The sequence below is a fragment of the Gobio gobio genome, assembly GCF_949357685.1.
Source record: "Gobio gobio genome assembly, chromosome: 22".
Taxonomy (NCBI): domain Eukaryota; kingdom Metazoa; phylum Chordata; class Actinopteri; order Cypriniformes; family Gobionidae; genus Gobio; species Gobio gobio.
Window position 1 is genome coordinate 9,175,792 of NC_137118.1, and position 26,053 is coordinate 9,201,844.

The 26,053-nt window shown below is 37.2% G+C and overlaps 1 protein-coding gene across 1 annotated transcript in view; it reads right to left on the reverse strand.

The window, feature by feature from the left end:
* Positions 1 to 2,381: 2,381 nt before the first annotated feature.
* Positions 2,382 to 26,053, reverse strand: part of frem2a (FRAS1 related extracellular matrix 2a) — a gene marked incomplete at both ends in the record, with an annotated part of 129,040 nt that continues 105,368 nt past the window's right edge. Inside the window, 9 exons of the mRNA XM_079803915.1 lie at positions 2,382 to 2,888; positions 10,857 to 11,003; positions 11,530 to 11,717; positions 11,999 to 12,125; positions 12,929 to 13,063; positions 13,819 to 13,946; positions 14,056 to 14,082; positions 14,183 to 14,287; positions 15,266 to 15,458. Of these exons, the coding sequence (XP_079660041.1) occupies positions 2,382 to 2,888; positions 10,857 to 11,003; positions 11,530 to 11,717; positions 11,999 to 12,125; positions 12,929 to 13,063; positions 13,819 to 13,946; positions 14,056 to 14,082; positions 14,183 to 14,287; positions 15,266 to 15,458 (1,557 nt within the window). The remainder of the gene's footprint in view (positions 2,889 to 10,856; positions 11,004 to 11,529; positions 11,718 to 11,998; positions 12,126 to 12,928; positions 13,064 to 13,818; positions 13,947 to 14,055; positions 14,083 to 14,182; positions 14,288 to 15,265; positions 15,459 to 26,053) is intronic.

Consider the following 26,053-nt stretch of genomic DNA (forward strand, 5'->3'; position numbering starts at 1 on the left):
ACACTGATTTTATTGCATAGCACATTTCTTTTTAAATATTAGCCTGATGAGGAATATATTTGTCAGGAGGTGAAATGGATTTGACAATGTGATGCTGGTTTTTCATAGAAGAGACTAAAAGACAAGTGGATAGGTTTTTTGAACTTTGATGTCTAACAATGACAGTGAAGACAAACATGTGACAGTTGACACAACAAGCTAATAGAAGAAAAGTGGACCTTGTCTGCAAGAGATTTGACTGCAAAATACAGCGAAACACAAATGTGGAAATCTGAGGGATTTCCTGTGTCACAGTTTTCCCCTTTTTTTAAAACAACACTCAAATGAGATAAGACTGCAATATTTAATACAATGAGTACTAACGCTTAAATTATAACAAACAAATATTAATAAAAAAGCAGCAACAAGATCAAAATTTGACAACATCAGAAAGACTGAATGTAAACTTTGTGACAACAACTATTTGACAGTTTGATATGAAATGCATATTCAGCACTTCTCCATTGAGAGCTTGGCACTTGCTGTTAAAAACCAGCATATCTGTAATACACACTGAGCAGTTGAAAAAATAATAAGTCATATCCTCCAAAGACATCACATATTGAAATACAGTAGCCAAGTAAATATTTAATACTTGAGATAAAGGTGAAATACACAATACTAGTGTCAGTGTTGTTATAAGTTCATTTGAGTGCACCATTTCATTTCATTAGAAATGACTCTCACAACATACATTTTTCCTTTCAGAAACATATTTTTGTAAATGCCTCTTTATTATCAATATAGCGGTGGATATATTCAAAGTGAAGGGTTCTCAGAGGGAGTTTCTTTAAAATGTAGACTTTTTTATGAAACGTTCATACACTTTGAATAATCACTGCATATGGCATGGTCTATATAAATACACTAAAGATTGTATTAGTAACTAATGAAAGGTTGGATAGGTAAACAGATTACCTCAGGGTACTAAAAATTAGCGTCCTTGATAAAAAAGAACCCCCCCCCCCCTTTTTTTTTTCTTATTGGGGGTCTGTTTTTGAAATATTACTACTAATAATAATAATTAATCAAATAATAATATTTCTTTCTTTCTTTATATTTAAAACTTTGAACAATTGAAAACAAAAAACAGTTCTGAAACAAAAGTTTTTTTTTTCATTAATTAAAGTTAAGTATTTTGGAATTTAAAAATGGAACCAAATGAGCTCCCATTTTTTTAATACATTAAACTTAAAGAGTTAATTCACCAAAAATTAAAATTATCCCGTGATTTACTCACCCTCAAGTCATCCTAGGTGTATATGACATTCTTCTTTCAGGCGAATACAATCAAAGTTAAATTTAAAAAAGTCCTGGCTAACCCAAGCTTTATAATGGCAGTGAATTGTTGGGTCATTTTTGAAGTCCATAAAAGTGCATCTATCCATCATATAACTGCTCCACACGGCTCCGGGGGGTTAATAAAGGCCTTCTGAAGTGAAGTGGTGCGTTTGTGTAAGAAAAATATCCATATTTAAAACTTTATATACTAAAATAACTAGCTTCCGGCGGTCAGCGGTACCTTGAACCCTTGACGCATGCATATAGACAAAAGCAGAAGCGCAGAGGATAGAGCAAAACAAAACACCGGTCATGAATTAGCGTCTAAAATGAGAATTTTTAAAGAGAAATGGTGGAGGATTTCAATATAAGAGAAGAAGGGCTTGAGTTAGTTTTTTTTTTAAAAGGGGTTACTCTTTCGTCGTGAGCCGAGCTGTGTAGCGCTGACCGCCGGAAGTTAGTTATTTTCGTCTATAAAGTTTTAAATATGGATATTTTTCTTACACAAACGTGCCACTTCGCTTCAGAAGGCCTTTATTAACCCCCCGGAGCCATGTGGAGCAGATGCACTTTTATGGACTTCATAAACGAAACAATTCACTGCCATTATAAAGCTTTGAAGAGCCAGGACTTTTTTAATATAACTGTGATTGTATTCGTCTGAAAGAAGAATGTCATATACACCTAGGATGACTTGGGGGTGAGTAAATCATGGGATCATTTTAATTTTGGGGTGAACTTTCCCTTTAATTTATCAATTTTTATTTGTTATGTTTATTTAATTGATTTTAATGTAATTTCTTTTGGACCACATATCACTGGGCACACCTCAACAATTCATTGTTGGACAAACTCAGAATTAAAACAGACAATATCACTTGGACATGGCATGGAGAGTAGATGGCGATTTCTTTGGGCTGGTGAAGAACAGGATATGAACGTGAGATCACTGTAAGTTAAAACCTGTCAGAGGCACTTGTTTAAAACCAAGAAAACTAAACAAACTGATCCGATGAATGACTAAGGAGAACAGTACAGTCTCCAAGTAGTCCATTAGTCCTTCAGACCTCCGAGCTGTCTCCATTATCAAGGCTACTTCTAACTATAACAGGCTGCAGGCTGGACGAGACACTTGGGGCCTTTTTTGCAGGTGTCCGCCTTGAGCGGACGATCAGTGCCAACACTACACCCACGAGGATGGTGAGAAGCAGTCCCACCAGGGCTCCTGCCACCGTTACCGCGTCCTCTTTCGCATCTCGTCCGCTGAGCTCCCGTGGAGACAGTCCATCCGCGAACAGCTCCTCCCCAGGCGCAGAACGCCGATGCCTGCGGTCCAGAGCGACGTGCATGATATTCGTTCCTCGGTTGTTTTCGGGTCCGATCTCCTCCGCCAGTATCGGGACGTCTCTGTTGGACCGTCTGGAGCGCCCTCTGGCCTCCGCTGGTACAAGGTCACCTGATGTTATTGAATGGTACTCCACACTTCGCTTGCCTATGCCACGCTTGGCATTGTCTTTTGAACGCACAGTGTAGATGGTGTGAATGAACCACTCCCTCCCTACTGCCACCTACAGACCAGAAGGATAACAGAGCATTTGAATCCAGCATGTGATGTCACAGATACAGTATGCAGTTCACCACTAGGGCTGCACGATTAATCGAAATCGAACCGCAATCGCGATTTGGCTTATGTGCGATTATGAAAGCGCAAAGGCTGCGATTTTAATGAAATAAATAAATGGTCAGTAAACAGTGCTCCGTCTGAAAGCACCGCAAGTTTATTATAACGTGCGTTTGAAAAAGCAACACGTGTCAAACATCTTCACAAACTAGTAATGAGAAGTGTTCATAAACCTGTTGTCCAACAAAATACTTTTAATAACATGTTATAACTCACTTCATATCGTCAGTCGAGTGTTTGTGAGCTGACATGGCTTCTTATCACAGAATGAGGCAATGTATTATTCTATAGTATTCTATACAGTGTGAGGGTATACATGAACAGACAGGGTGGGATCTCACAGAGAGACATCTCATCAGCAAGTCATGAAACTCTGCCTAGAGCCAAACTAGTCCACCCAAACGTCCGGGCGTCCAGATGCCCGGCTCATCTCAAACCAATTCACGAGGACACATTAAACAACAGACAGACATTCCTTTGTTCCACAAACAACGATGACTGGTTAAACACCCAGGAAAACCCGACTCGTAGTCGGCACAATTTATCATCTCGGCGTAAAGTAATGAAATTACCTGGACCCAATAGAGTGCTAAACGCTTCCTGAATGGGCCATTAGCAAGCATTTAGGAGATCCCAAAAACATGGGTTAAAACACACTCCCCCTCCTTTGACAACGACCATTTCTCAAAGACCCTCTTTGTAATCCAGATACAAAGACTTCTATGTAACCAACTAGGAACTGAACTATATTAATCACGCACAATGACTTTGTCCAGGGTCAAACAATTTCAGTGCCATCGATTGTTGCATGATTCTCCTTTTTAAATATATGTTTTAGTACCGGGGAAATCACTAAGAAATCTCCTGACAACGTGTATGTCTCATAGGATCTTCGGAGTGTTATATAACTAGACAGTTAGGCTACCCCATCATAATTGCTATCATCATGCCCTCCATATATGGGAAACACGTGCTGTTTGGTATGTATGAAATAGTTAAATGATGACCCATATTTCTGTCCAGAGCACAGTTCTGTATAATGTACCATATTTGCAATATGAAAATGATGCGTTTGAAATGCTCGTCAGAAGCCAGCGGAATCTGCTCTCACATATCACATGAGACGCTAATGATATGCGAGAACGGGAGCACTGGGCGGGAGACCCACCCACAACAATATCTGATTGGCTGGAACACCTCCAGGGGCGGACCAAATGGACCGGTTAAGACAGTGATCAACAGTTGATACTTTGCTTTTTGCTGAGGCATTGTTTCGTGCGTCTAGCCACTGTTTGCAGTAACAACTCGTGCTGGCTTCATCATCTTCTTGCCTGCACGTTTCACCAGCACTAAATGCCACCAAAGCTCTTTCCAAACTCAACAACTCCGTTTGAACCTCGCCGACAAACTTCAGTGAGCGCATCCTCCCGGCGGAGCCACCCTCGACAACCAGAGTGCCCAGCCTGCAAACGCAACGACCACCCGCCAGCCAATCAGCGCCGCAGCCCTTCCTCACGAAAAGAGCCCGCACTTCAAAGAGCAGTCAGGCAACTTTCATTTCTAGCCGAGCGGTTGGAAGCTGTGTCGAGCAGACACACTAAGTTTGAGTTACTCTTGATTCTCTCAGGTCGCGGTTTAAGAAATAGCTGCTAAAGCTAGAAGGTTGGGACTCAACTCTCTATAACAAATATCACCCTTTTCTTACAAACTGTATGAATGAGTATGTGTGTGTTTTCATTAGTTTAGATTGTATGTCTTAGAATAGCTCAATAAAGTCTTGTATTCATTTTTCATCTAAACGTGTGTCTTGTGCTTCATGCTCCTAAGTTGTTGCATTAAACTGTCGATCGTACGTTACCGTGCTCATATGTTCATTGATATGACTCATATCAATGAACATAAAATTAATGATATTATTTCTGATGGCCAGGAAGTAATATTCTGACCAGAATTGATAAGATAACTCTAATATCGACGTATTGCTGGACGAATAGTTGATGAGGTGTTAAATATTCATTCTGAATTATTCACATAGGTGATTCGGTTCTTTTAATTGTAAATCCATTCCCCAAAAGAGTTATTTGATCCGAACATCCCTTACAACAGTGATAAAGTCTATGTCAGTCAGCACTGCTTTATTATTATGAAAATACCAGAGAAGGCTTGAAGAACTCAAATACACCATATCTTGATGCAGTCGTGTTTATTGTCTTCATGTTTAATCAGTCAAAGCATTTCTATCTTCCTTTTATTCAGCCAATAGCTAGCTTAGCTTCACCTTAGGGATTTCCCATAGGGAAGGGATTTTCTGAAAACAATAACTTCTCTGAGGCAAATGTGGAGTTTCTGCTCGAGGGCGCCCTCTGGCCTTCAGTATGAATGAAACTTTTTGGTAACAAATGATAAAAATAATACTTCTCTCTAAATAAATTTATATGACAATCCATATGTTTTTCTTAAATATACAGGAGTTTTTTTTCCCCACAGTGGATGCATAAGAGGCTCATATTTCATATTGAAGACATAGACTTTAAGAAATTGATATCACAGATAAAAATCACAGATTTTTATAATAATAATTTTACAATAAATCCTTAGACTTTTCGAATGATTTTTAGTCACAGACTGTCTGCATATTAACGTAACCCAGCAGTTGTTTTGTAAAAAGTTTTCTGTAAAATATAAATATTATTATAATTAGTAGTAGTATTAGTAGTATATTTAGGGCCCAAGCCCTGAAAGGGCGCAGAGCCCTATTGTTCTTCCTCAGATTATTCTTTGTTTTTTTTTTTTTTTTTTTTTTTATTTTTTTTTTCGACTTCTCGGGTACTTTTGGGGCACTTAACATGCTCGAAAACTCTTGAAACTTCGCACAGGCGTCGGAATGCGCGGCCATCAGAGCCGGACTGAAGCTGGTACCCGGGCGTGGCAGGGGGGCTCGACAGCGCCCCCTAAAGTGGGGTCTGAAAACTTGGTCCATATATCAAACACACTTGCACGTACATGTATGAAACTCGGTACACATTTAGACCTCATCGGGCCAAACAACTTTCGTGCTCATAGTTATGCGTCAGCCCAACAGGAAGTGAGCTATAATCGGTTGTTCGGAAAACCCATGCTCTGGAATTTAATATACTCCTCCGAGGCCATTGTTTCGATCATTGCCAAACTCGGTCAGCATCAAGTGAACATATCCAGGATGCTAAATTGCGAGCGGATTTTTGATATCTCAAATGGTTTGGCCGTGGCGAAGCAACGAATTTATGGCGAGAAAAGGGAAACAGGAAGTGTGTTATAACGTCAGCAAACATTGACTGATTTGGATGAAACTTCAGCTGTGTGTTCGTTGTAAGAGGCCGATCACATGGATATGACTTTTGTGAGTCAAAGTTATAGCGCCACCAACTGGCAGCAGGAAGTGTGTCACTTTCAAAAATGCTTTGAATCACCATCTTATTTTCACACGATTGACTTCAAACTTCATCAGTATAATGTGAAAACATGACAGATAGAGACATATGAATGAATTCCTGATATTTCAAATAATGCTGCCATGGCAACATGTCAAAGTTTAATAATGTTTTTGACTGTTTGTGTGCCCTCCCCTCTATCACCAAAAGGGGGCAGTGTTGTATTATTTTTGAAACTCCCTTTCTCTCTCTCTCTCTCTCTGTGCTTGCTTATGTGATTTATGAGGACACAAATGTGTATGATGACATGGCTATTGGTATTACAACGTAGTGGTTAATGTGGACATGAACTATGACACTATATCACTACAGAACTCATTTTCTAAATCACATTTGAGTTGCAATTCTTATCATCTGACAGCCGTGATTTCATGTACTCATTCAGACAGAACTCTTTTTTTAAAACAGAGGAGTGTGAGTGTGTTTTCTATACATGTGCTTTACAGAAGGTCATGTGCTGTGTTTGCAAAGATCACTTTTGACACATTTGTCTTTAAATTCATTATTTACTGACATAGTTCAAATTTATTTTTAAAAAAAATTCACATTATTTTCTACAAGTGTCTGTTTATAAGTGTCTTTTTTTCACAGAAAGTTTTTGTTTGAACGTGAATATTTGTATAATTCAGGGTCTGAGTTTTTACTTTCTCCTCGTAGGTGATTTATTCAATCTCCACCAAACTCGGTCAACGTGAAACGGAAGCTTAACGCATTAAAAATATTTAACGCAAATAACACAGCGTCCGTTTTTATATCCATTTTTGCTTAGCGTTACATGATCACGCTCCTATTCATGTACATGCTTCCAAGCGCGACAAGACACAAGAGAGCGCGCTGTATGCCAGTGTCCTGTCTGTGTGTGTGTTAGTGTCCTGTCTGTGTGTGTGTGTGTGTGTGTGTGTGTCCTGTCTGTGTGTGTGTGTATGTGTATGTGTGTGTGTCAGTGTCCTATCTCTGTAGATGCGTCTCATGTCAGCTATTCAAGGGACACTGACACACACACACACACACACACACACACACACACACACACACACACACACACTCGATGCATAGATAGACTCGCGTCAGTTTCCTGCTCACATCGAGTTCTCTTTTGCCTAGGGTTGCCAACTCTCACGCATTTGGCGTGACACTCACGCTTTCAGGCTCTGTCTCACGCTCTCACGCTGCCCAACTTAATCTCACGCCAAATTGCCAAACCTGCTTTTGATATTAAACAATGTCTAAGCTTTTACATTTTTTAAAGTTTTAATGCGAAATTCAAACAATAAATAGCGTTTTGGCGCTAATATGGCATAACAGTTAAAGCCAGAGTGTTGAAAAACCATACGGAGTTGCGACATGCTCTATCATCTCCCGGCGGCGCGCGCAGTCGTGCTTCACAGAAATCTCAATACTTCTAGCGCTGTGTCAATACATTTGAATGGCTTGATACACAACAGCTCCACTTTACAGGGGTTTGCAGCAAGTTTTGGTAAACAGTACAGCATAGTGTGCATTGATTATTACATCAACCATACAGGATCGTTTTATAATGGAGAGTAATGCAACAATGTTAACATTAATGTTAATGTTTTTTATTGTACTTAGCCTTCAGGTATTCCATACTAATTGGTCATACTCATACTAATTGATGGTCAAATGTGACCATACACCTTAACTATTTTTCATTTAAATAAATGTTCTATATTTTAGTTCAATAATATTTATTGAATATTTTGAGGAGATCTTTTGGTACTAAATACTAGTTGTGCAATATTTATTGTCAATAATGACCACTTAAAATATTTTTCTTCTAATATTTGTATTATTTATATTACAATTAGTATAGTAATAAGGTTAAATTAGAGAATTATTTTTCAAAGAGGCAAATTAGAGTCATTTTGTGGAGTCAGCCTGTCATTAATGTTCATCAAAGAACAACGGGAACAGAGAAAATTGTAGCTTTAATGATGATTCATCTATATTTCATTTATTATTTATACAGTTAAGGAAGGTTTGATAACTATTACATTTCTGTATAACAGGGAAGGCCATGGGTAAATATAACATTTATTATTTTCATTTATTATTTATTTATTCCATTTATTATCATTTATTATTACTATACTCTCCTTGAAGTTTACTTCCCGCTACTTTTTCCCTCTTCCTCCCAACCGCGGCTGCAACTGTCTTCTTCTTCTTCGATAGTAGCCTAAGCCAGTGTTTCCCAACCTTTTTTCAGTCATTTTATCATACGTTACGCTAGGGGTGTAACGGTACAGATTGCTCACGGTTCGGTTTGTATCACGGTTTAAGGTTCACCGTTTCGGTACGGTTCAGTATTTGCTATGTTCAGGGAAAAAAGGACTACTGTCAAATAAAACAAAAGAAAATAATAAGAACAAATCATTTAAATACAAGCAGCAGCACAAATAAATACTATTGAGCAAAGATACTAATAAAATAAACTATGCTTTTCAGGTTTTTCAGGTACGTCTAACATTAGTTTTCAGGTACAGAAATTGATCAAATGTAAAATAACATTGCATATATGACTGTATAAATTAAAGATTAATCCTATTAAACTTACAAACGTTATTCAATCAAGAGCAGTGAGTGATGCCCTTGTCTTTTGTTTGACATTAAACAGACAGCAGTAAAGGCTACTGCCCCTTTAAGACCTCGGATATGCGTCGTCTTTTCTGGACTGTATAAAGCTTACTTAAGCCATATACAGACTATGTCTGCTAGAATACTCATCAATATGTTGACATACTTTTTGCGTGAGTTTGTCCATTCAAGAGCAAGACTTGAAAGTGAACTCAATATTTGCGCGCTGAGAAACGTGTGCGAGCTCTCGGATGAGTGCACGGAAAATTTTCTCACAGTGCGCGCGACTTCTCATTCGCGTCTTCTGGCACTAAACCAGATAGTTGCGTGTTCTGAGTTAACACAATCAGAACTTAAAAATACGGGATATTTTACGGGAAAATACTAAAACGGGAAGACAGCGGGAAAAGAGCTAAAATACGTGAGAAACCCGGAAAAAACGGGAGGGTTGACAGCTATGGTGTGTGTGTGTGTGTGTGTGTGTGTGTGTGCGATATGTAGGCTTAGGGGTAGTGTAGGGGGATAGAATGTACAGTTTGTACAGTATACAAACCATTAAGTCTATGGAATGCCATCTGCCTGTCTTTCCCCTTCCCCCTCTCTATCTGTGTGTGTGTGTGTGTGTGTGTGTGTGTGTGTGTGGGGGGGGTCTCTCTCTCACCCTGTGAGTTTGTGTGTGTGCCTTTCTCTCAGTCCTTCCCCTCCCCCTCACTCTCACTCTATCATTGTGTGTGTGTGTGTGTGTGTGACTTTCTCTCTTGATCATAATTTAACCCTTTCATATAGGCTATCACAAATAACTATCACTTGAAATAAAAACGTCATGTGATGTGTTTGCCAAGATCACGTATGATGCACATGTCTTTAAATTAATTATTTACTGATATAATATAAATGTATTAAAACATAAATTTCACATGATTTTATAAAAGTGGCTATTTATAATAAACTTCCATAAAATGTAGACACGCATCTTACTCTTACCTGACACTGATATTAAAATCATCTTTGCAGTTTCTGTGATTTGGCTCCATTTATACATTTTTTATTAAAAAAATTTTATTGGACCACCCATATTGAAATTAAAGCATGTTTTATGGTGCATAAGATTGGTGCACAAATGGTAGCTAAGGTAGCTCAAAAACACATGAAGAGAAGTGTTAGAATAAAACAACATCAGCATTCGAATGGTATTCTGAACTCATTCCAATTTGACCTTTGACATAATCTGACATGAAATTCATATAAATTTAATTGATCTCATAGATGTGGCTGTTGTGGTTTGTGGTCATAGCAGCACCAACTGCTGCAGTTAATGTGGTGAATTCAGATGACTTTGACATAGTCCTTTTATGTTTTCCCATTTTAAATGCCTATTGCCTGCCGTGCACAGTTAAACTGATGCCACCGGGGTGGCGGTGCCACCGGCTTGGGCCCGTCATCGCTGCTCGCAGCTTTAATGTTATATTTATTCTTAAATACTCTATTTTTAATAATGAAAATGTTATTGTAATAGTAATATTCCTTATTTTGTTAAATATATTTATTTAGCAATAATATTAATCATAATAATTATTATTAGTCATATTAATATATAAACACAAAATGTTATATACACACACACACTTTTCATTTGTAAAAAGACAAAAAAAAAGAAAATCGCATTTAAAATCACAAATCGCAATTTTAACCAGAATAATCGCAATTCGATATTTTCCCCAAATCGTGCAGCCCTATTCACCACTGCACATAATCACACCATAACTAATAAACATTTAAAAGGATTATACCTGGAAAAGCGGAGTAGAATCCAGCCTGAATCCGTCAGATCCTGGCTGCTTCACCAGAGAGAGGGCAGAGGGGTCATCTATAGCCAGCAGGGCTTTAAAACCCACATTCCCAAAACTCTTGGCCTGAGTCTCTGGCTGGGCTTTGTCCTAGAAGAAAGGTCAAGTCATGGTCATTTGTCTAAAAAGTCCTTGTCTTTGACAAACTACACATTTTAGAAATTGTAGAAATATTTTTTAACAGACCACTTTAAAAAAGTATATCAAATAAATGTATTTCAATTATATTACGCAATATACAATTTATTAAAATAATTGATAATGTTATAAAATAAAATATATAATTTGCATGTATTTTATTTTGAAGACTAATATAGTTAGTTTAGTACCATGTATTAATTATAGTATAGTATAAAATATTTTGAATTGTTTTATTTTCAGATTTCATTTTAATTAATTTTTTCATTTTAATTTAATTAAAAAAATTTTGTGTGTCTTTGGCATTTTTTTAATAGTTTTTTTTTTAAATATTATTATTTAGCTTTAATTAATATTTATGTCAACTTTAGTATTTTAGTATGTCAAAAACTTAAAAAGCTTTCAAATGAGAAATTTTGCCATGGCAATTAACTTTAAGTTTTTCATAAATTTTATGTTATTTCCATTACATACTCACAATAATTTTGAATCGGTAGAGCAGGGAGGAAGAGTCTGCAAGGCATCCAAACTCAGATTTGGTGGGGTTGTATTTAGGAACATATCCGTCAGCTCCGGTGCACAGATACACCTTTTCGATGTTACAGTAGAAAGAGTCCCCCAGGTTCTGCACCGGGTCCACCATCACTCGTCCATAGATTGTGTCGCCTTGAGGAGAACAAGTTCAGTGTCAGTATAACCCAGAACACTGCTGGAAACAATTCACAACAATGGCGGTACTAGATGTTTATTCAAAAGAATTGAACAACCTAGTTTTTTACATGTTCTGATGAAAACATAAGTGATGTTTGCCCGTCCAAAACCCGCTGTCGTGCCATACAATGCTAGGATGTTGCCATGTGGTTTCTAAGGTGTTCCATGTGGTTTTCAGTGCATTGCTAGCCTATTGAGTTGATTAAGTTATAAAGTAGGTGTTACAGTAGACATACCCTGAGAGAAAGCAGCATCACTCTCCTGACCGAAGCCCATAGATCCATCTGACAGCCACAACGCCTTCTTAGACAACAGGAGCATCTGTGTGTTTAGACTAAACTCCACAGCGACAGGGTCACTCACCTAAACAAAGTAAAGACAAGAATGCTTCTTTAGAAGAGCTGCAGGTTTAAAGGCACAATATGTAATTTTCGAGCTTATTCAAAACAAAGGCGTAGCTAGATGACGCCTTGATTTTGTGGAATCATGAGTAAATGTATTAAACATTTATTAATGTTACTGTAGTATGAAGCAGGGTGAAAGCTGTTGGAGTGGAACGAGGCACTGGAGCGATTGCTAATAGAGGCTCAAGAGCATTGGAGCTTTTATTATGCCGCAGACGACCGCTTCCGTTTCTTCCGCTCATGCGTAAGTGGGGTAACGCAGCGCTGTTTTATCATATTAGATACATTTGAGTGTATTATAAGTTATGTTATAATGCTACTCTGTGCGTTCGCTCGGCGGCTTGCACTTGTTGCACACTGCAGTAAGCTAGATCAATATTAGGCAGGGTAAAACATGGTACTTGGTAACACGTATGATGTCATTGATAGGCGAAGCACGGACACAGTCCGTGTCCTGGTTAAATTTGCTTATTTCTTTGGATTCTTGGAAACATTTGGGATAATGTGAGTACACAAGTCAACTAAATATATAACATTGCTCTAGTGGGTTTTGGATATTTTAATCCAAAAATCTTACATATTGTGCCTTTAACTGATAAAATATATCACAAACAATTTTTTTTGACATGCACTGGAATTTGTTAGCATTTTTTTCCTCATTTAATAAAAAAAATTCTGTTACAAATTCTATTATAAACATAAGTTGAGTGAGCATTTGAAATAAACATGAATTTTAGAGACGGAATAATTTTTTTAGGTTACCTGCTGGAAGCGGATGTCAAGATCAAAAGTAACCGGCTCTCTAGGGTTGCAGACCGGAGGAACGGTGTACTCCACATTCAGCGCTGCTGTACAGGGGATCAACTTCACTCTGTATGTGCCTGAATAATCACGAACCTGCGGGACACAGACACACAGGTATCATACATATTTATCATTGCTTTAGTGATTTTCACAAAATCTCAGGTCCCAGATTTCACATTGGACATCAAGTGGTGACCCAATACAACCAAAAATGTATCATACAAAATAATAAAAACTTGACCATGAAAGCCTGACCTATGAAATAATAGTCAGAAAAATCGAATGATTTTTTACATGAAATTTAGATTTTTCTGACTTCATCAGGCTTTCAAATGTCAGGCTTTACAGGGTTATGTATAATTGATTACTCACATTTTAATGGTTTGTTGAATCAAATATTTGCATGGTTGTGCAAAAAAATGCTAGTTGTGTGAGTACCATGTTTGCTAAATTGGGCTTTTATGTCTCACATAATATGATATTGGAGAATATGGAGCTCAAACTCAGAGGAAAAAACACAAACATTGTATTCAAAATATACAATTTGGTGCAGTTGCTGATATTTATATGGCCAAAAAGTTAGATGAAATCCTGATAGCTTGTAACATAAATCAGTGAGATCTTTATAACAGTATAGCTGACTACTTGCATAAAATGCATATAAATATCAGTTGTCAGTCATTCCATATCTCCCAATAATATGTTGGGGGCAAAGCATATAATGCAATGCAATACAATGATGATTGATAGATGTATAACTAAATGTTCCTCAAAAGCCTGATGCATCATATGTGATACATTTTATGCATCTATATATAAATGATGGCTTCAAAGAGGGATTAACTCACAGCAAAGTCTGATATGAACATCCATTGCTGGATGGGCTGGCTGTAGGTCGGCTCAGTCCTAACCAGAGTGAGGTTAAAGGTCAAGCCCGGGTGGTCTGCACTCAACACTATGGACCTCATAGAGGATGCTGGGTAATCAGGTGAGAGATAGCAAGTTCATTTAATCAATTCAACCAAGAGAAACATTTTAAAAAGGCATACGTTCCAAATGCTATTTACTTGATCTCTTGCTTCTACCTGCAGTCTTCAGACCTCTCAGATTTGCTGCGGGGAAAAAAACTCTTTAATATAAGATGATTTTGTTTATAGGAATTTAATTAATAACATTTCATATTTGGAAGATGTTTAGAGAAGGGAGATTTACCAGGATGTGCCGCAACAAACAAGCCCCTGAAGCGAGCTTCTGTGCGGAAGTTCACCACAAGCCTCCCCTGCTCATTAATCCTCATGCTGGTTGGATATAAAGCTCCTGCAGAGTAAACATGCTCCAATATGAATATCTTTTAATTGTAAATATTGTATGATTTTTCACTTAAAGTTCCAATTTCCACACCCTGCACTAGTTCTGTGTTCCTCTACATGTGAGATCAGTTACTGTACTTCCCATTTCCATGATAGCCAAACTTAACATACAAAATACTGTACTATACACATAAATAACAAAAATGCATTGAAAATATGATTTCATGTTTGTAGAAAAGGTATGAAATTACCATTATTTGAACTCACTTTAAACATAAATAAAATATGAATAAAAAAGAGCAATTATGGCATCAACCAAACATAAATGAGGAAAATGTAATTTAAAAAAAACTATTATAATATATAATAAAATAAATAAATATTTTTAAAATATATATTGAAAATACAATTTTATGTTTGTAGAAAAGATGCGAAATTACCATTATTTGAACTCTCTATATAAAAATATAAAAAATATATAAAAAAATATATATATATTTTTTTTTTTTATTAAAAAAAGAGAAATTATGGCATGAACACCAAACGTAAATGAGGAAAACGTCATTTAAATAAAACTATTATAATATATAATAAAATAAATAAATATTTTTAAAATATATATTGAAAATACAATTTTATGTTTGTAGAAAAGATGCGAAATTACCATTATTTGAACTCTCTTTAAACATTTATTATAGAAGAGAAATTTAAACCACCATCAACACCAAACGTAAATGATTCAACTATTATAAAATATAATAAGATAAATACATTATATCCTATAATATATCATATAAAACTAGAAAGATTTTTGTAACATTTATATAACATATAACAATATAACATTTTGCTCATCTTGGAGCAGATGTTTTCAAACTAGGGTCCAGGGACCCTTGAGGGCCGTGGAAAGCCTAGAGGACAGAAAATGATCTCTTTTTTTTTTAACAGATGATGAATAAATTTGGAGCTCAAATTCCTGACTTGCCTTGCAGTTCTGCCTGCGGAGGGCTGCCGACACCATCCTTCCACAAGATGGCAGTGTCGTACACGAAGGTGAGCCGTAGCTCAGAATGCAGGTCGAAGTGTTGCCAGCCTCCTGCGCCCACAGGGGAATGAAACACGTATGAGACGTGGAGAGGAACTCGCAGGGTCACATACGACTGCACCAGGTTCAGCACCTTTTAAAAACACATTCAAATAATACTGAAGATGAATATCTACAAATATTGCAAAATGCTAAAATACTTTTTATATTTTAATGTTGTTGTTTGAGCAAGAACAAGGCCTGCAAAGTTACAAGGCACACTCCAAAGGGAGTTATTCTCTATATCAGTAGTCTTGAGTTTTCTTACAAAAATGTAGGGGTGAATTCAGGGTGATTGGGACACTTTTTGCCACTGATGTGACTTGAAAAAAGTGTCCCAATCACCCTGAATTCACCCCTACATTTGGATGTTAAGAGGCGTGACGGTCTGAAACACGCTCAAAGCTGTTGACCAGTGGCGTAGGCAAAATTTTATTTTTGGTCGGGCCTGGGCAAAAGTGAGCGGGCACTTTCACGCGGGGTGGGGGTGGGGTGTCACTGTCACTGTCTACATAAACCAAAACTGTAGCTACAACCTGTCCACATACAAAACATGAGCAGCAGTTACAACAAACGCCTTTCCGATCTGATATGTGATGAGAAAAGGAAGTACAGCGAGATTTGAACCGTAGGTTGAATTGCGTCAAAACTTTGTGCCACGCACCTTACCCCTACACTATCACAACTGACAGATATTGATGGCGTGTTCCTGGAAACTGCGCTTGGAATTGAAAAGTCTTACTGTTACTTGCGGTCTGATGGATTTTTTTGAAAGTCCTTTTTAAAGAATTTTGCGTCGCTGCTGTTTATCTATCACACAACTACAAATTATAGGCTAAGTGAATAGGTAAACACACTTCATGAACTCACAGGTGCGAGCTGCACAACATACATGAGACAGTCTGACACCTAATTGCCTAACACAGCTGTCAATCAAACTCATCAAGCATTATGCAAAAACCATAGACTGTAAAAAAACACATTCATTTAGTAATTACGTTAAAATAATTTAAACAACTGTTATTTAACAAATATGATTATATTTGTATAATAAACAAGGGGGGGCATAATCATCATAGTGATGATCGCTTGCTACGACCCCGCTGTTGACCAACCACAACACACTGGTCCAGCCTACCAATAAGAGCACATTGTGCTTTTCGGAAGGAGGGACAGAAAAACATTTAAAATAAGTGAAAATGATGATAATGTTTTTGAACATTCAAGCATAAAATCCTATAGATGGTGCAGGAATTACGTATTTTTGTAGGTCAAACCCCAGTAATGAGTTAGCATTTTAGCACTTCCGGTTCCATCACCCTGAAGTCGATGGGTTTTCTGAATGGGTTTTTGGTTAAATGCTTTGGTTAAAAGATCAGTGGTGAACACAAGCTCAAGATATATTTACGTTTTATTCTATGATATAAAATGCATCAGTAATATCCTCTTGTGATTTTTTAAAAGCTTTTACTTGTCTTGTAAAAGGCAGTTGCTAACAAGTGGTTGTTAATCAAACGTCACATTGAACAGGTAAACTGAAGGTTCCGCTTTCACAGCATCGTTGTGTTTAAAATCTTGCTCTTGCAAACTATTATAGCTTGAATTTTCAGGGGAAATGTTTTTAAATAGAGACTGAAAGACTTGTCGTAGTTTGTTTATAGCCTACATTTCCATGAAATTGCTATCCCTATTATATAGTAGGTGGAAAACAGTAGAAGTATGTGACAAAAGAAGTATGTCCAAATTCACAGTAGCTACTCATAAAAGAGTATAGACAAAAAGTACTACTGAGATTCTGAAGCATACGATGGACATTGTACTATCCCACGAGGCCACAGGAGAGGATATATCAATGACAGTGATATATCAATGCGATGCAACTGACTCTGGTAGGTCACATAATAATGACATGGCGGATGTAGTACGTCCAGATTACATTCATACTATATTTTCTGACGCGATAGTCAATAAGGTCATCATTGTAGGTAATTCATGCTGCATCGAGAATCGCCATAGTAACCTGCATCATTGTTCATGGAGAAAACTGGACAATTGCGTGTATGGGCACTTCTTCCGGATGAGCGCGTGCGCACATCAACCAGAGCGAGAGCAAGAGCGCGCCCATCAACGAGCTTCATTCGGGTTACAGGTTTTTAGTCCACAAAAATCAACAATGTCACTAAAGAAATGTGTTTCTGGGTGTGATGGAAAGATAACCTTGTTCAGCTTCCCAAATAACCCAGCATTAAGGAAACAGTGGATGCAGTTTGTTTTTCTGGAGCAGCAACGGAGATCTGCAAGTGTGTTTGTTCCTGGTCTAGGGTTGCCACCCTTCCTGTAAAATACGGAATCGTCCTGTATTTACAAGCAAAATGACGCGTCCCGTATCAAACCAATACGGGACACGATTTGTCCCGTATTTTACATAGGTCCACACATAGTTCAATAAACACACACGGATTTTGCAGTGTGGAGAATACTGAGAGCAAATATAAAGAAATCAATTTCACAATAAGTAGGCCTAGTACAGGAGCTCACTGTGTGATTGCGTTTTAGCGGCTTTGTTGCCATAGAGGCGGAGTCTCGAGAACATGGCTGTGCCAGTGTGCCTGTAAACTTGCGCGTTTTTTTAAAAACATGTTGCGCTCGCGTCGCGTCGTGTCCACCGTTTGAATGCAAGAGGATCTCCAGATATAGAGCTGAATATCAAAAATGTATCAATTGGTCTGTCCTGTAACTCATGATGGATAACTCAGGCAAACTGCACACTTTATGAGAAGCATTTCAGTTGCTTAGACTGTCTGACTTAAAGCAGTTTTAATGGAAAATATATGAATATAATATTCCATACATTGTCAGAACTTGGCAGACAGAATTATTATTTTTTAGACAGGTTAATTAATAGATTATAACCTAATAAATGTTATTATTAATTTATAATTTAGCTAGGCTATATTAATCATACATAATAAATAATCCTGCCCCCAAAGCAGCCTGAGTACAAACTTTCTTCAAAATATCTTCTTTTGTGTTCAGCATAACAAAGAAACTGGAACATCATGAGGGAGAGTAAATTATGACAATTTTCATTTTTGGGTGAACTATCCCTTTAAAGTGCACCAAATAGGCTACTAAAGAGTTATTTAGAAATAAATAAAATAATCAAATGTAAAATAATATAAAATGTGTTCGGTTTCAAGTTCACATGCTTGATCTCATGTTTTCTTATGGTTTATTATTGAGCTGTCAAGTTGTCAATGTTGAAATAATAATTTCATGACGTATTCTTTATTTCTGTCCTTTATGGGAGGGGTCGTGAACGGGTGTCCCTTATTTTGCCACACTGAAGGTGGCAACCCTATCCTGGTCATGAGTCAAAACCACACGCGGTGAGTGAAACTGCATAAATGTCTGTTTTCTTGCCGTGAAAGTGCATACAATGTAAACAACATGAATGTATAGTGAATCGAAAGTTATCCAGGGATAATGCCATGATGTATTGTGTGTGTGTGTGTGTGTGTGTGTGTGTGTGTGTGTGTGTGTGTGTGTGTGTGTGTGTGTGTGTGTGTGTGTGTGTGTGTGTGTGTGTGTGTGTGTGTGTGTGTGTGTGTGTGTGTGTGTGTGTGTGTGTGTGTGTGTGTGTGTGTGTGTGTGTGTGTGCGCATGTGTGCTTGTGACTCTTCAGCTTCGCACACCTTCACGAGTTTGGCTGTTTATGGAAAAATCGGTACAGCATATCTGAGTTTTAAATATGATAAAACGAAAGACTCTTCAGAGATATGAAGGATGCAATACTACTCTATAGGTACTCGAGATTAACATGAGACTGGCACAAACTGTGTGTGTTATGTACCTTTTAATAATGTCACTGATTAAACCCTCTGCTTATCACTAAATAAAATAACTTTATAATCAGTAAAATAAATCACATTGCTGAGTGTTTTTGAAAGTTTTTGTATTTTGTTTGGTTTAACATTAGCTACATTGGATGACTGTCACAGTTAGTCAGCTTGTGAATTAGCAGAGCTTGCACGAAGCCACAACAAAACTGTTCACAAGCTTCAAGGGATTTGATTTTGGTTGTCCTGTGTTGAAATAAATATATAATGAAACAGTGTGAATGTGACTCATAATCTTTGATTCCCCTCAGCCATGAAAAATGTACAATCACAACAATAAAACTTCAGTTACATTTAAACGTTTCCAACAAAGAAATGGATCTACTTCTTTCAGCTCGTTTGTTTGGACATTTCTACCGTGATGGCTGAAGCAGCAGTGAGCGCCCAGCGCATGACAATGTTTTCATGGTAACAAGACACTTTGTGAACGGAATTCTGCAAAACTACAGTGAAAACATAAATTATCATGCAATGCAATACGACGAGAAGGCCTGGCTCGCAGTCTCCAAAGGTGAGGTCAGAACAAGTTCCTCCACACCAAACTCGCTCATCCATGTCTTTATGGACCTTGCCTTGTGCACTGCTGTGCAGTCATGTTGGAACAGGACGGGGCCATCCCCAAACTGTTCCCACAAAGTTGGGAGCATGAAATTGTCCAAAACGTTTAAGAGTTAACATTAAGAGTTCCTTTCACTGGAACAAAGGGGCCAAGCCCACCCCTGAAAAACAACCCCACCACACCATAATCCCCCCTCCACCAAACTTTACACGTGACACGATGCAGTCAGGCAAGTAACGTTCTCCTGGCAACTGCCAAACCCAGACTTGTCCATCGGATTGGCAGACAGAGACTGGTTTGGTCACTCCAGAGAACTGCTCTAGAGTCCAGTGGCGGCGTGCTTTACACCACTGTATCCGACGCTTTGCATTGCACTTGGTGATGTAAGGCTTGGATGCAGCCGCTCGGTCATGGAAACCCATTCCATGAAGCTCTCTACACACTGTTCTTGAGCTAATCTGAAGGCCACATGAAGTTTGGAGGTCTGTAGCTATTGACTCTGCAGAAAGTTGCCGACTTCTGCGCACTGTGCGCCTCAGCATGCGCTGACCCCGCTCTGTGATTTTACGTGGCCTACCCCTTCATGGCTGTTGTTGCTGGGTTGCTGTTGTTCCCAATTGCTTCCACTTTGATATAATACCACTAACAGTTGACCGTGGAATATTTAGTAGTGAGGGAATTTCACGGTACCACGCTTGAATTCACTGAGCACCTGAGAGCGACCCATTCTTTCACAAATGTTTGTAGAAGCGTCTGCATGCCTAGGTGCTTGATTTTATACATCTGTGGCCATGGAAGTGACTGGAACACCCGATTTCAATGATTTGGAGGGGTGTCTTAATACTTTTGGCAATATAGTGTAGCTTCTCTTACCTGCAAACGATGCCATAAAGAGGGATCGGTATTAACTTCAGTATCTGTAGCAGGGGGGCGATCCTCTTGAGATGGAGGTGGTGCCCCAGAATGCAACACAGTTTGACATAGCTTCACATTCTCTATACATCATCCCTGCACCACTATTCTAGTAGACCCCAAAAAATAGGCCCTTTTTTTCGAAGTCGAAGAAAGGTGCTGCAAAAATGTAAAACGTGAAAAATAGAGATTGCTATTAATCAGTGCTGGCTGTTAGACGAAGTAAAGTTCATAAATAAGCCAGGAAGCATTTTGTTAGAGGAAAAGATTAGCTGTCTCAAAGCATAATCTCTTTTGATTGAATGAAACATTTGCTAATTTACATAGTCAATTACAATCAAAATACCAGGCTATAAAAATGTGCTCCTCGGATAATGAGGCCGGTCTGAACACCTGCTGGACTGGGTTTAATCAAGACGAGAAAAATCCCCATGAACATTGTCAAATTCCCATCCTGAGGGAAAGAAGAGCCAGGCTTTTCATATTCAACCAGCTCCGTTCAATATCCTCAGTAGAATCTGAGTGCGTCCTTTAGATGAAGTGTTTTGAATTCACATCTTGTTTTACAGAGCTATTTCAGATTCGAAGGCTTATGTTTGTAATAACGTAGATTATTCAGACATTTAGGCACTAGATTACGAAGGGGAGCCATTGAAGCAAGACCTCAAATTCTGAAATGAAATGAATGAATGAATACAAAAGCTCAGCGGGTTACAGCTAAGTCAGTCTCCTCTTCTATTGAGAGCAATGAGGAGCGTGGCAGAAATAAAACCAGAAGAAATCAATGGCTGCCAGTTTATGCTGTGCATAATAATAAATGAAAACAAAGAAAAATCCAAAAGCAGAAACCTACCTATGGAGACGCGTGTTCGTGGAGATGTGTTAATCAATTTTATGTAAATTGGATGTTCTGTTTAAACATGCAAGCTCCCGCTATTATACACTATAGCATAGCAGATGACTGGTACCCAAACACACAACAAACAGTAAAGGAAATCATGGGCTAAATTCAGACCACATTCTAATTTTCTGTTCAAATTAGTCATTTTTAATTTGGCATATTTTGCTCCTAAACTTTGCATCATACAGATTTCCTAACCTTTCAATATGATGTAATGTTTTGTTAATAGATGAAATTATAAGAACTTTGGACTTCCAGTCTTAAAATTATGCATTAGCTTATTTATATAAACATATCTTAACTATATTAATTTAACTTATACTGCTAAATTATAATGTTAAATATATTTAATATTTCCTATTTTTTTATGGCAAATGCAATTATTCGTTTTTGAGTTTGACTGGACAAAAACGTGAGAATACAGATAGAATTCACACAAAAATGACAAATTCCAGCCTGACTGTATCAGATTATGTGTATTAGATATATGTATTCGATTTATTTCCACATACACGAAAGTTCAAAAGTTTGGGACTTGTTGAAACAAAAAATGTTTCTGAAATCCCTTTTTGGTCACCAAGGCTGAGTTTATTTGATCAAAAATACAGTAAACATTAACACTGTGGAATATTATTACAATTTAAAATAAAAGTTTTCAATTGAAATATATATTTTAAAATGTAATTTATTCCTGTGATTCAAAGCTGAACTTTCAGCATCATTACTCCAGCCTTCATTGTCACATGATCCTCCAGAAATCATTCTGATATGCTGATTTGCTGCTCAAATACATTTCTTATAATGATCAATGTTGAAAGCAGTTCAACTGCTTAATATTTGTGTGGAAACTGATACATTTTTACTGGATTCTTTGATGAATAGAAAGTTCAAGTTCTTTTGTAACATTATAAATGTATTCACTGTCACTTTAATGCATCCTTGAGGGAAAAAAAAAGACGACGACAATCTTACTGACCCTAAACTTTTGAACATAAGTGTATGAAAGTGGCCCAAATTTTGACCAAAAAAAATCTAATTTAGGTTACTTTGACAGTAGCCGCGTTTCCATTACAGATTTGCGCAAAACTTTTGCGATATTTTCTAAAAGTCGACAAAAAAATATTGCGAAATGACAGCGTTTACATTAACTGATGTTATGCGACTATAACATTTTTTTTCCTCTCGTGATAAATAATTCCAAAACTCATGCTACGTATGTTGTTAGGTTTATGTAGGCCTATATCCCAGCCACCGCACGCCATTATTTTTAATGGAAAGAGATGTGCGTGTTATAGCACTGATTGCAAGGAAAGCACCTTATACTTGAGCGGCACATATGAGGTGTTATGATAAATTGTGGCATTTTATATTCTATTGTTTTTTTAATGAGTTTAATAAAGAACTCATCTTCTGTTCAAACACACCATCATCTGTAAAGAATGATCGACTTTTACAAACGCAGGTTATTGTGACGCATTGCCACATACAGAGACGAGTGAAAAGTTTGAATTTGCATGGTGGTAACTCAACGTTTTTTTTACCACTTCGTTATTTTGGCTCGGAATTTCGTTTTTTGGAAATATAAACTGAATTTAGAAATGCTTTTGAAATGAAAAACTTTGCGTTTAATAAACAAAATATATTTTTGAAATGAAGACAGCGTTTGGAGTGGAGTGCAAAATAATCTGTTCCCTGAGTCCACGGCCTTTGCGGTTATCGTGAGTTTACACAAATAAAAGTAGACAGTTTATAGTTTATAATTATGTCTTGCACTTATCTGTATGGCTAAAAATGACGGAGTATTTTAAGTTTCCGCTGGAATAGCCTAAGGAAAAAATTCATCAAAAGGCGACAACGACTTCGTAGGAAAGAGGGTTAAAGAAAACGTAGCCTATTTAATTTCATATAGTTAGGCTATGTCTAAATATTATAATCTTTTAATTTCATATGTTGATTATGAAAAGTGAGCAGCATGAGTAGGCTAATGCACATAATCAGATGCGCATATGTCTGGAGACATGGATTTTGAGCACAATTGAATTGTGTTTTCTATAAAGTCTTTCTTTAAAATTTATTTTGTTTTGTATAAATTGTATTTTAATTTTTGATCAATGTTTAATCAACTATTTGGCTGTAGGCTATATTTAATAAATAAGAAGCAAACCAAGATCGTCAGGAATGGATAGAGCTAGTCTTTGAGCAAGGCGGAAACTATAGTGTCTTTCTGTTTTAATACATTTCTTGAATATATGTCATAATTACAGTAGGCCTATAGATAGTTATGATATTTGTGGTTGCACCAGGGTCCGTCATTATAAAGTTACGCCACTTTCCTTATTAGGAGAAAATATATGTCGTTTTAACGACATAAGATAGCCTATGTAGGCTACATACTTGAGTGGAAAAAAATTTATATGTAGGCCCTATGTGAGAGCAATGCGTGACCGTACCAGGTGACCTGTAAATGCAAAAAAATTGTTTCCATTGCAGTTTTGCGCAAATTTCCTTTTTCGAATTGCCTGAAAAACCACCTCATGCGAGCGTAAAAACTTTTTTGCGATATATGGGAGTTTTTGCGAAATTGACGCGTCTCCATTGGGCGTATTTTCAATTCGCAATTTCAATTTGCGCAATATGAAGGGTAATGGAAACGCGGCTAGTGTGAACTTACCTTAAAGGGTACATAACACACAGTTTCTGCCAATCTCATGTTAATCTTGAGTACCTATAGAGTAATATTGCATCCTTCATATTTCAGAAGAGTCTTTAGTTTTATCATATTTATAAAAGACAGATATGCTGTACCGATTCTTTCCGAAAACACCCAAGCTTGTACAGGCGTGCAGTGGGCAGAGCTAAATAGTCATGAGTACACACACACGCGCACGCACACACAATACATCATTGCTTTATCCCTGGATAACTTTCGACTCACTATACGTTTGTGTTGTTTACATAATATGCAATTACACACCGATAGGCAAAACACAGACATTTGATGTTTCACTCACCGCCTGCGGTTTCGACTCATGACCGTGAACAAGCGAACACACTTGCAGTACTGCGTTGCTTCTCCAGAAAAACAAGCTGCATCCACTGTTTCCTTAACGCTGGGTTATTTGGAAAGCTGCACAATGTTATCTTAGCCTGGTCCTACCAGACTCTCGTACATTTCATTTGTACAGAGAGTCTGGCCACTCTCAATTGACAAGTGTTAACTTCCTTGAAGGCGGGTACTCTGTTGAAGTTTAAAACTATTGGATCTGCCCAGAGCCACTCTGGATCAGCCAAAACCAATCGCTAACATTTGGTTGTGACCAGAGGTGGAAAGTGTAACAAAATATTCTACTCAAGTAAAAGTACTATTACTTCAATTAAATTTTACTTAAGTACAAGTAAAAGTACCAGTCTAAAAATTTACTCAAGTAAAAGTAAAAAGTAGTTCATTTAAAATGTCCTCAGAGTAAAAGTTACTGAGTTACTTTTTTAACAGCAGGGGTGAGGAATCTCCTGTGTAGGGTTGTGGTAGAATGAGATTTTCACGATATGAAAACATCAGAGTTTCATAGCATCACGGTATTAAACAATTATTTAGTAAATAAACTGTATTATTAAATTATGGTTATTATTATCACCAGTTAAATTGGTATTAAATGAATGAAAACTGTTTTTTTTTTTTGGTTGAACAAATGCGTTATTATAACAAACTAGAAACCATTTGTTTTGTTTATTAAAATTTCAATAATACATGTCTAATCAACCAAATTCAATAAATGGTTATGAATAGATAAACAACTTATTTTTATCATTAACTTATTAAAATGTTTAAGAATCCTATGAATTTTTTTCTTTTTATGATTTTTATACAAATATATGACCAAAACGGTGGTAATTAAATAAAATGTAACAAACTTTTATCCTTTTATTTTTTGGCAAAGTGCTGTTAACCTGTTTCAGAGTGTATTTGACTGGTTTTTAAAATGTTCTTGTGTTCATGTCCAAATATGGTTCATGAGACGTTAAAACACCACGAGCATCGCGTACTTGAGTAGCCTATGTAGTAGACGAAACGGCACTGCTCATCACAGAAACAGAACAAGCAGATCATTTATTTATATAGCAGTGTTTTGCTTTAATATTCACAGACCATGTCGCAATTTGATTTATTGTACTGCTCTACCGTCGATGTATTCATTCATCCATCAGTTTGCTTGTTTTACGTGATATCTGCGTTATACTGTAAATTAATTGTCGTGACTGGATTCCGGGATTCCCTCTGCATCACAGAAATCACTCGGCCTTAAGTTAAAAACACACCATTATCTACACAGAGGGATGTTCCCGAACATGTTCTATGCGTTTCCTCATTTGCATCAACATTTTTTGTAACTTTGATGATATCCTCCAGGACAACACCA